Source organism: Protopterus annectens, chromosome 3.part0 (genome assembly GCF_019279795.1).
Source record: "Protopterus annectens isolate FY-2018-M chromosome 3.part0, PAN1.0, whole genome shotgun sequence".
Classification (NCBI taxonomy): Eukaryota; Metazoa; Chordata; order Ceratodontiformes; family Protopteridae; genus Protopterus; species Protopterus annectens.
Genome location: NC_056731.1, coordinates 610,764,433 through 610,776,963, shown reverse-complemented (window position 1 = coordinate 610,776,963; position 12,531 = coordinate 610,764,433). Strand labels below are relative to the sequence as shown.

Genomic DNA, 12,531 nt, shown 5'->3' with positions numbered 1-12,531 from the left:
CCTTGGTGCAAGGGAATCAGCAAAAAACAAGGGAGAGGGTAAAGTTGGAAGGCAGGCTGCCAGAGTCTACCTTCACAAAGCATATCCTAATTGTCAGGACTGATACAGTGAATACTAAAATGAAAACTGACTGATACCTCAGACTCTAAACTGAGAAACTGTGCAGTTGTACAAGAGCTTACCATAACAGTAGATATCCTACTGATAACTATTGGTTAGGGATACTGCAGAAGTTACCATCGGTGAAGTCCAGCTGGGGTACAAAAGCTTTACCTTCTCAATATCATACGTCCGCCATGTAATCTCATCTTTTTAGCATAGGAGTACACAGAAGGCATAGGAGAGCAATTCCTCAGATTATTTGCAAGTCAGAGGCCTAAAGACCCCTGGTCATCTAGGAGGGGTGAAGTATGAAGTGGTAAGGAAGCCCCCTTGGTTCTAGGATGTCGTTCTCAGGATTGCAACACAGGCAGTAGAAAATGAATGTGGATGGGAAGGAATACTGCAAGGCTGACCAGCAGGACATCTACTGTTACGCAAGTTCTTACACAATTGTACTATGTCCTTACTGACATCACTGTTGCAATATTCTTAACCAACGGGTGAATCTCCACAGCTGAAGGGAATGTAAGGGTGGGTGGTTAATAAGGGCTGAACTAGTGCAGACATCTTTAGACCTTGAAAAGGCATCAATCCTGTAATGTTTAGTAAAGCTGTATACAGATGACTAGTGGCAGCTTCTAGTATGGCTCTGAGATCTACCCCTTTGTAGGAGACCCGAGAGGATGTCCTGCCCCAGTAATCAATAGCTTAAGGACATGAGGGCATGAACTTTCCATGTACAGAACAGAAGGGGATGGCCTTAGAGAACCAGCTTAGATACTGGTAGACCCAGTTCTGAGTCAATGAAGGAGACCAACAGTTGTTCAGATTTTGAAATGGATTGGATTTTGTCTAATTACAATCCTAACTGTGAGCATCTGAAAAGTGCAGGAGCCCCCTGTGGTTTGGAAAAGAAAGTAGGATGACTAATGGCCTGGTTGAGACAGCTTGTTCACTACTTAAGGCATAAATGAAGGCTAAGTTCCCAGGATCACCCTGTCTTTATGAAAAGGAAGGTCATAATAGCCTGAAACTCTAAACTCTCCTAGCTGAAGTGAGAGGCAGAAGCAGAGTGGTCCTCCAGGTGCAGAATTTGAGATTTGCAGATAAGTTACTTTACCTTCCTTTAAACTAACACAAAGTTAAATCCCAAGGAGGGATTATGGGCTTCCTTGGCAGTTTAAAAGCAGAACCCCCTTTAAGGGATAACTACATGTCAGGTGTGGGCATACGTGAAGGCTTGAGGGGTAAACAAACAGAAATGGTTGTCAGGTGGGCTTTGATGGAAGTGTAGGCCACACTTGTATGCTTGAGCTCAGATATTTAATATTGAATGATTTTTAGTGTCCTATCTATTCCAATACAACCAAAAGGAAAAGGTCTTTCATTTGACTATATACCATTTTCAAGTTGTGCGTTTCCTCGCTTCTTGTAGAACCTTAATTTTTGTCATCAGAAGAGTGGTGCCTGTAAGGCATTGGAACCCCAGCAGCCACAGGATTAGGTTTAGGGATGACAGGTTGGGGTGAAGTAGTGACCCTTTCTGAGTGATGTGATCAGCTTGAAGTGGCAGTTTGTAGTAATTACCCTTGGCTAGATGAAAAAGAGGAAACCAATGCTATCTTGGCCAAAATGGGATTACTGGCAAGAGATTTGGCTTTTCTTTTTGGGCCTTGAGAACAACTCTTGGAATGAGATAGTTGAGGGAAGACACAAAGGAATCTTCCCTGTCCACTGAAAGGTGAACGTATCTGTCCTCCAGACTGAGGGGCAAGGGCTCCTGGTGTAAAACAGGAGGAACTGTTTGTTGGTCTCTGATGCAAATAGATCCATCAGAGGTATCCAACTGTAAAGGATGTCCAGGAAAACCAGTCTGTTCAGGGACTATTAATGAGGGTCCTTCAAGGTCCTGCTTAACCCATCTACCAACATAGTGTCATGGTGGGATATATATGGCTATTAGTGACATGCTCATCTGGGTGGCAATATCCCAGGTAGTCTGTGCCAATCTGCAAAGATGGCAAGACCTGGTTCCTCCTTGCTTATGTACTACATAACTGTGATGTTGTCTGTGAACATTGAAAGGGCATCTCGTGTCCGGATATGAGAAAAGACTTGGCTTTGATGACAGCCCTAATCTCCACCTCGGTGTGCTCCTTTAGTAGTTTTGGCTTCCATCTGCCTTGGACCCTCTCTCTCTGTCCTGCTCTCCCATGCCTCATCCAAGGCATCTGTGTATTTTCTGAACTGGGAATGGAGAGGAGAAAGGAAGTCCTGGATTGAGTTTTATCTGGTCCTTCTACCATAAGAATTCCCTTCTGATAACGTATTAGGTGAATTACTGTATCTAGAAGAGGAGTATGTTAGGATTAAACTGTTTTCAGGTACCACTGTTTTTCTTCATATGCAATCTGGCTAGGGGGAACATTGGGACAGTTGCTGCCATGAATACCAAGGTCCTTAGAACCTCTCTGGATGAGCAATGGCTGAAAGAGGCAAGGTTGTGTAAGTAATCTTTAAGGCTCTGCAATTTTTCCTTGAGGCAAACAGGCCTGCAACCTTTTTGTGTCCAGTCTGTAGCCTAGAAAAGATAGGTTCCGAGTTAGCTGTAGGAAGGATTTATTTTATTTCACCATGAACCCCAACTGTAAGAGGAGGTTGATGGTGAACTGAACTTGTCACAGAAGTATCTTCATAGGAAAATACTAGCGCAACTGCTCTGAAAGGTCATTTTAAGCCTAGCCAATAACCTGTGGTCAGAATCAAACCCTGTACCTTGTGTTTATAAGATGAAGACCATATCCATTATGCCACACACATTTTTAATTTGTCCAAATTTTGTGGGTTTCTAATACCATGACAAGAATGGATCCCATTCCTAAGTCAAAGTACGATTAAAGTTCATGAAATTAGTATTGTTTCAATCTTTGATGTCAGCCAGAAGTGCTCTTCACAGCACCCGCAATGTGCCCATTAATGACTCCTCCTGCAATTCATACAGAGTCACATGTATTGGTGACATCAAAATACGATTGTAGATTCCTTTTTGTAGGAGTATAATGTTCGCACAATCCCCAGTGCAACAGTCTTGCCACATGATTATGCCTTTCAGTATACAATCCTTCTGCCATTTGCATGTCAACTAGCAACAAGGTGTACGACTCTTTCCAATTCTGGTTTACAAAACCTACATTTGTCTGCTTCTCCCACATGTGCAATGGACTTAGCAAACCAACAAGTAAATAGCCCACTATCTTGGGCCATCAATATTAACCTTACATCTTTTGATTTGAATTTGCCTCTCCTTAACTATTCCTGCATTCAATCCTTATCAACTTGAGGTTCTTGTGCTTCTGCAAGACTAAGCAGGGAAGTCATCTTAGATTTATTCTCCTCATGTTTCAAAACTTTCACTATGTTTGAGTCTTGTGAGGTCAGCAGATATGTATGCAGTCCAACAACTGCAGAACTATACATGTAATCAATTTCAAGGAGGCCCATACCTCCTTTGGAATGGAGAATATATAAATCTTGGTATGCACTGATTTGTATAAATCATTTGATGAGTATGAAGCATCCTTCTTGTTTTCCTATCTAATCTATCCAACACCTTTTGGGACCAGTCAGTCACTCCAAAACTATAAGTTAGGACAGGAAGAACAAACTGGTTTATAGCTTGAATTTTGTTCCTAAATGTCAATGCTGTTTTCAGAATCAAGTCTTCTAAAATATTCCTTACCAAGTTTTATTCGTATTTGTTCATGTTTTATTGTTGATCCTTCATCAATTCCCATATCACGTTCTTGTCCCAAAATGAAGGCTGCTTTTCCACATTTATCAAGACCAAATGACATTCTTATATCACCTGAAAATGTTTTTACTACTTGCAGTTGTGCTTTCATTTCTTCATCTGATGAGCTATACAGTTTTAAATCATCAAGAAAAAGAAGATGATTAGTATTTACAATTTGTTGTTTTCTACGAGCCAAATTACACCCATGGCCTAATCTGTTAAGTAGACAGCAATGAGTTAAGGGGAAGAGAATAGCAGCGGTGACAGGGCGTCACCCTGGAATGTCTCCCTTTGAATTTTTATCCCTGGAATAATAATTTGTCTGTCTTAATTGCAATGTGGTCTGCCACCGCTTCATGGTCACTGTAATGTAATTGATCAGTGTAGGTTGTATCTTATACATTTTTAAGCACTTATCCATGAATGTGGGATACTATCAAATGCTTTTTTGTAGTTAATCCATGCCATACTTAGATTCTTCCCCTTTTTACTGTTCTCCATTATGACTTTATTTAGCAACACTTTGTTCCATACAACTTTCTTTTATTACCATGATTGAATTTTCTTCTAAATGACTATAAATTTTGTCAGCATGAATTCCAGTGTATAGTTTATACATCGTCAGAAGGCAAGTCATTGGTGTATAATTTTTAGGGTAGCTTGCAAGTTCACTCGTAAGTAGGAGCATTGTTTTTCCTGTTGTTAGCCAGGTTGGTGTCTGGGGTGCACATATAAATAGTTCTTACTCATGACTTGACCTTTGTGCAAAGATGTTAATACTTTGACCAGAAGTTAGGTACTGCATCTGGGTGTGGGGTTTTCCAAATGGAGGCTTTTCTTAACTGTATTTCAATCCCTCTGGCTGTTACTTTATCCCACCCTGTAGCGAGGAAGCTGGGATTAAAAGTTTGTAAGTAGGTAAAAATCTGTATTTCCCTCAGTTCAACATAAAATTAAAACAGAATGAGAAGGTTATAGAGAAAAAAAATAATCATTAAAAACAAAATGAAAACTCCAACCAAGCTGGAACTTCCACAGAGTGACTTTTCAAACTTCTTGTATCAAGAAGCACATGGGATATATGCAAATGACCCTTATGAACATCAGGTGTTTCAGCTATATGGCGATTCTGAATATCTATGACTTTTTTTTTTTTTTTTTTAAGTCGTTTCAATGGACAATTTTAGGCCAATAAAGCCAACCCCCACTAGCTGCGGATATGCATATCTCCGCCTTATGACCTCATCAGACAGCACAAGTAGTGTCTGAATAGCCATAACAAACACAGGGCTGTTATATCCAGCTGATGCCCATTACCATTAGGGTGATTGCAAAATATCACAGCTAACAAACTAAAACAGAGTGAGAATGTCACACAGAAAAAAAAAAAAAAAAGTAAAAATTGCACAATCATTGGTGCCAAGCACTTTGTGAAAACTCTTGGGACTGTGGAAACCCCAAAAGGGAAAGCAGTAAACTGAAAGTGAGATTATCTAGTACAAAACCTGAGGAAACTCCTGCGGAGATTTCAGGGGAGGGTGAATTGGTATATGGAGGTAAGCATGGTAAGCATCTTTTAGATTTAAAGATGCTAGAAAGACCCGAGGCACTATGAAAGGTGGAGTGTGCAGTGAGCAATTTGAAGGTTTGCACTTTTAGAATACAGTATGGGTCTCCACTGCCCTTCTTTCCAAGTCAGGAGTAGAGACCCTTTTCCACAAATTCTCTGGGCACTGTCTTTACTGTGCCTTCTGCCTGTAATTCCTGCAGGATGGGTTGAAGCAGATGGATCTGGCTGTGGGGAGGGGGAGGCATGCCTATTTCTATCCAAGACATAGGATAGCCCTTTTTACAAGGCCTGGCCCATTTTGATGTGGTAGTACTTATCCTGGAGGTCTATCGAGCACATCCAGTTGCCTTTCCCTAAAAAGGATAGTACTGACTGCAACGTGACCATCTGGAACTTTGACTTCTTTACTGATTCAGTCTACTGAGATCCAATATGGGTCTCCAGTCCCGTTTTCTTTGGTACCAAAAAAAAAATCTTGAGTAAGTTCTGGATCCTATCTGGTCTGCAAGGACTGATTGGATGGCTCTTTTTTCTAGCAACTTTTGAATTTCTATAGTTACTTGTTCCCTGTGACTGGATGAAACATCCGGGATTTTTTGAGTTTCTAAGGGTGGCATTGAAAAGGGGATGGAGTATCCTCTGGATATAATGCTTTGTACTCATTTGTCGGTTATGCTTAGCCAGGCTTGTGGATATAAAGAAATACAACCCTGACTGTCTACAGAGACAGACGGGCCTCCTTTCAGGAGCGCTGAAAAAGGTTTACCGAAGTAAGAACTGCTGTCACCTTGGTTCTGCGGACCCCTTCTGTCACATGGGCAGCGTCTTCCATCGTCACCACCTCCTCCTCTGACCCTGGAGGAGGGTTCACCCTGTGTCCTGTAAGGCCCTCTGGGACTTTCAGAACCACATTTTCCCTGCTTTTTGGCCCTTGGAATAGGGTCAAGAAGGTGTGGAAAACAGACTCCTATGGCAGCGAGAGTCTTTCCCTTCTTGCTCACATTGGGTGTTTCTTATACTTTAGACACAAACGAGGATGAGCCATTGGGTGTTTCTTTTACTTCAGACCCAAACGAGGATGAGCCATCAAATGAAGTGTTGACAAAGGATAACTTGAAGGGCTCTGCGAAATTACCTAAGCGCATCCAGGAATGTCTCCCAAGGGCAATTCTGGAACCCGCTAAACCTGCTCGCTCCATCGGCTGCATAAGATACAAATCTCATGGACGAGTTGACGACTGAATTTAGGGTGGCAAGCTGTGAGGATACCTTGTCTGCTATCCCCACAGCTACTGTACCCTTAGAGCATCTCCTAGCTCTTTCAGATCTTTTTGAATTTTCGTAAAATGCGCAAGGTAGTTCAGGGACCTAAAGGTGAAGGCCGCTGAGGAAAAAAAAAAATGTGCTTTTCATATCTGTCCATAGTCCTCGACTCCTTATTTGGGGGATGGACAGATGTAAAAGTCTCATATAATTCCTTCTTTGTGGTCGCTGCCACCACCATGGCATCTACAGGAACTCCTTTAGTTAAAAAGGTTTTGTCATCTGGCACAGTGATAAACTTGTTCAGCCTCTGAGGGACAGGCTCCAAAGCTTCCTCAAAGGAAGATTTAATTAAGTCTCTCGAAAATCAGCTTGTTCTTACGCTCTTGTAAGACCCTAGAGTTAAAGGAATGACATAGAGCATGTTTCCTGCAGAAGGACTGCTCCTAAACAATAAACGCAGTCTGTATGTCCATCCGTGATGGACATTTTTTGGGAACACTTAGAACATTTTTTGAAACCAGATGGTTTCAACTCTTTTTACTTTGACATTGTTCTACACACACACACACACACACACACACACACACACACACACACACACACACACACACACACACCTTAAAGACACCCAACGGCCTGAAGAAACGCACTCTAGGTAATAAGCAATTAACAACTATCCTAATAAGATCTAAAGACACTAAGGCACACTATATATGGAAAAATGTTTTAGCTATAACCAGTTTGATGAAAAAACTATTTCTACTTAGCCAAAGCTAGTCGTAGATCCGATCTGTTTCAGTGGCAAACAAGATCTGAGGAAAGCATTGCAGCATCATGGGAATAGGGATGGAGCCACGCGCTAGCTTCCGATCTTGAGCTTTAGTAAGCAGCAGAGTCGGAACAGAGGATTGGTTCCGAATCCATCAGTATAGAATAAAGACGAGAGAGGACAACTTCACATTCAAAGATTTCTAGCAGGTACATCTACTACCTGTAACAATGGAGAGGTCAGGATTTGTTTACTCCTTTTGAAATGAGGAATGCCCCAGGCTGATGGATCTCGTGCAGGCAACAACTGGTTACTATGCTCTAGCCTACAGAAACTACTGACATTTTTAGATGGGCCTTGAATGAACATGTGTAACTTGTCAAACAGAGGCTAGGCAGAAGGTGAAAAAGTTAACTTACCAGCGAAAGCAAATATCATACAAGTAGCAAGAAAGGTAGATTACCTTGGTTATCAGGTTGGAGGTGCAGAAATGGCCTACCCTCATTAGCAAAAGATGAGAAAGGGCATTCCTCAAAACTACAGGGTACTGCAGATCTCCAACATTCACTACAGTACCACAATCACTTCACAACTCTTACAAACTCACTTAAAAAGGTTATCTGGATATCCCAACCAACTTAAAGAACAGATCAGCTAGACTAGTCAGACCTGAGTCATGGTCACATCAGACCTTTTTTCTGTTTGATCCAGTAGTTTATGCCATCCACCTTTTTTATTTCTTTTACACCCAATTTTATCAATAACTGTAAAATAAAATTTAGCAGTACTATGTTGCAGTGTGTGTTTATATAAAGCGTTAGTTTTTTTGCATCTGATATCATGCTCTGTTATCCTAAACCTCAGAGGTCGAGAGGTCTGACCTATATAAAATGATGAACAGTTACATGTAGCTAAGTAGATCACCTAGTCTGTGTTGCAGTTGCCAAACATTCGAATGTTAAAAACTTGCAAAGTATTAGCGGATGAAAAATGCTCAGTTTACTAACCTATTTACAGTTGTTAGTTTCCACAAGGTTTGCATCCTCTAATTAGACGCACTCCAAGGGACAACTGACCCATAGCTGGACCTACCCTCAATGTTCTTTTTATAATGATTGAACCAGCCCACTAGTCTTTCCATGCCTCAATGTAAATAAACACTCAGCTGGTAAAGTATTACTTAGATTTTCATCTAGAAGTAATATCTGCCAATATTTCCTCCCAAGATCCATAAAAGATTTTGTATTTCCCAAATTTGTAACTAGCCTAAGAGGTCCCTCCACCTTTTTAGGCTTATATATTAAAAGCTGCTTTCTATTTATGTCTTGGATGGAGCATAATATTTTACAGACATCTGTACTGTTATACCCAGTTTCCAGAAATCTCCGAACCAGATCTTCAGCCTCTTGAACATATTTTGACTCTAAAGAACAGATCTTTTTGATTCTAAGGAACTGTGCCTTCGGTATATTCTTAACCATGTTTTGAGGACGACCAACATTGGCCGGCAAAAAAGAGTACTTCCCTACGGGAATTTCCCGAAGACTCAGCTACTGAGTGTCCTAATTCCACCCGTATCTCTACATCCAAGAAAAGTAATTCTTCAAGTCATGATGCTCAGTAAATTGGATATCCCATTTTTTTCTTATTTAACTATTGCACAAATTCTAAGTAACTGGCATCCGACCTCCAGACCAACCAGCAGTCATCCAAATACCTTCTCCAGATATCCACAGATTCCAAATATATATTGTGCGAGTTATCATAAATCCATTGCTCCTCCAAATACCCCATAGAGAGGTCAGCATAAAGAGGTGCAAAGGATGCCCCCATAGTGGTACCACATTAAGCTGTAAATAGCATTAGTACATGTTCTGTTAAAAATAACAAAAAAGTATTGAACCCTGCACAGTATATAGATACTCTATTTAGTCAGTACTCTAAGGCCATTAATCCTGCCCAGCGTGGAAGGGTCTACTTTAGAACGATGAAACAGCAAAATGTTGAGCGCTCACATGAACGAAAAATCAGGAATTTGATACTGATTTTTTTGGGGATCTCAGTACAGTGAATATCGGAATATTTGCCCATTCCTCACTGTAGTGAAATCTAGGAGTAGGAATATATACTTAGTGGGGTGTGTGGGGGGGCGCAGCCCCCCACAATAGCAATTTAGAGTTCCTGATTATTCGCTCGTGTGAGCATTCGATAGTTTGATTTTTCGTTGTTCTGACAGACCCAGTGGAATACTAGTGTACAATGTTTTCACATCCAACGTGCAAAGAAACCAACCTGAATCCAACTGCATATCCTCTATAATTGACAAAAACTCAAGTCGTGTCTTGAATTCTAGATCTGACATATCCCAATAATGGTTTTAAGTAATATGACAAAAATATGATAATGGCTGTGTCAGAGAACCATTCCCTGCTACAATTAGTCTATCTGGTGGGCTCCTAGCATTTTTATGGATCTTGGGTAGTATATAAAAATTCTGCCGGATAGGACCCGGCACCGTCAGTTGATACATGACCTTTGGTAATAATCCCTTCCTCATAGGAGTCTCTCAAAAAATTATGAATCTCAACCTTAAACTTAGGGGTGGGGTCTAAAAACATCTTTTGATAAAATCGTTGGTCAGCTAATGGGGCATTAGCTCCAGCAAAATACATGGCCCAATCCCAAACAAGCACCTGGCCACCCTTCTCAGCCTTATTTATCACAATTCACTTATTTTCAGCTACTTTGAGTGCTAACCATGCCATTTTATTCAAATTTGAACTAGGGATTTTCTTAAATTCCCTATACTGAAAATGCAATTTAAAATCTTTTGTTGAAAACTGGCCACATATTTGTTCATAGGTGGTATAAATTTAGATGGCCTAAATTTAAATTTCTGAATATCTTGACCACTTCCTTCTTGTTTATCAAAATAATAACCTAAGGTTTAATAACTGGCAAATATCAACCACATCTTTAACAAAAACATCTTCTGATACAGAGTAACCAGGAATAAAACTGTTTCAGAAGATAACAACACAGGAGAAAAAATATTACATTACTGTTCTTATTTATTTGGTCAACATTAGATGCAAGATTGTCTCTAAACTGACTGTGCCTGTGTTTCCTACCTCCCCTTCTAACCCTCCTAAAGGGGTATATCTAGATTACCTTTTAGCTACAGGAGACACAGATACTTCATTAGTATCATTAGCGGAGGAACTCTCCTCGGCTGATACATTCGATGGCAGTCTTTTAAAGGATAGATTTAGTCTTTTAAAGGATAGATTTACCTCTCTTACGTTTAAAGGAGGAAGACTGTTCTTTATTAGACAAACTTCACTGTCTTTTTACTACTATCAAACGTTTTTTATAAATCAGTCAAATCTCTTTCAATTTTTTTAATCATACACATGTTAAGCTCTTTAGTACTGCGGTGGTGGTGCTGCGGTAGCGTTGTCGCCTCACAGTAAGACGCTGTCCTGTTCGATTCTCAGCTAGAGTGTCTTCTGTCTGGAGACATGCGTGAATGTGTGTACCTTCATTGAAGGTTGTGCGTCAGGGCCGGCAACTCAGCATGTAAAAATCTACTGCCAATCATTAGCGGACCGGAGTTCCGCTGTGGCAACCCCTAACCGGGAAAAGCCAAAAGACACAACAACAAAACAACACAGGTTAAGCTCTTTCAACTGTAGCTAGCTTATTCACAAGCATCGCCATTTGTTTATTACATTCAGCATTGTGTTCAAATTGTTAAATTCTTACAATCTAACAATCTAAGGCTGATGTTCAATGATTAAAGGTCACCTATTACAGATGTGTCACACTGCCTTCATTTCTTATGGCAGCCATATCCTCAATAAGTCAAACCAAGACTTCAGTGACTAAAGTTGCTCTTTTTTCTGTTTCAAACAAGAGTTCCTGTTTATATCTCATGGTGTTAAAACCGGTTTGTGTTAAACAATCTGGAATGCACACAAAGACAATTTTTGATTTATAGAATAAGCCTTATTTATTAAAATTTATTCTGCAAGATCCAACATGATCCAACATGAAGTAAACACTAGCTTAATCAATATGAATTTACTCAGATGATGTACAAGTGGTACAAGACAGAAAAGCTAGTGTAAAAAGACTTGCAGCCTTGTATAACATTCTATGGCACATGGGAAGTAAAACAAAATACCTTCCAGATGGCATTTTTAGCTGACAGAATGGTTTAAAGCAGAACAGGCATGCATTTTGCACAATGTGCAAGTTTTTTAAAACACTTTTTCAGATTCTTACATTTGCCTTCAGATTAAGCTACTCAAGATACATAAAAATTAAAATTTAAAGCAATTAAATTTTAGACATATTGCATTCAAGAAAACAATGAAGTAAAAAATGCCAAAGGTTGTGGCTTCGTAAGATTTACATTGCATATGTATCACTACCATTAATTCACATTGCATATGCGTCATTCCTATTAATGCTGTTACAAAAACACCAAACTAAAATCAGCTGCCAGAACATCAATCCATACTTAGCAGGTATCACTCATCTTTCTTGGGTTTGCAGTCTGACAGCTGCTTGGTGGAGTGAATACAGAGGGATCACTTATTCCAGGCTGTAAATCAAAAAAACGAGTGGATGTTGTCACACTGTAGTTCTTTGTGTACGTTTCATACACTGGGTAGCAGTCCTTGAGTGTGTAAACACCAACCCAATTTTCATCTGTAACAAAGCACAAATTTATGAATACCGCAAATGTTAGAGACATTAAACAAAATCATCATAAATTAAGTGCAAAAGCCTATTAATCTACTGCTGCCTTTTAATTTCACAGCAATATTCAAGTATGGTTTATATTTTGACAGTGTATGGAATTATGCCACTTGAAAAATATTAGTGCTCATAAACACGCAAAATTGTTTCCTTAAATTAGCTTTACATATGCTTATCAAAATTTGAAACTTCAAATCACATGAAGCACAATGTGGTAAGTTTCAACTTAATGAAATCTCAAAAGGGACATAAAGGGACATCCCC

At 39.9% G+C, this 12,531-nt stretch overlaps 1 protein-coding gene across 1 annotated transcript in view; it reads right to left on the bottom strand.

The window, feature by feature from the left end:
- Window positions 1-11,486: 11,486 nt before the first annotated feature.
- LOC122796490 (mammalian ependymin-related protein 1-like) overlaps window positions 11,487-12,531 on the bottom strand; it is a 48,237-nt gene continuing 47,192 nt past the window's right edge. The window contains exon 3 of the mRNA XM_044065014.1: window positions 11,487-12,216. Within this exon, the coding sequence (XP_043920949.1) occupies window positions 12,026-12,216 (191 nt within the window). The 3' untranslated portion in view covers window positions 11,487-12,025. The remainder of the gene's footprint in view (window positions 12,217-12,531) is intronic.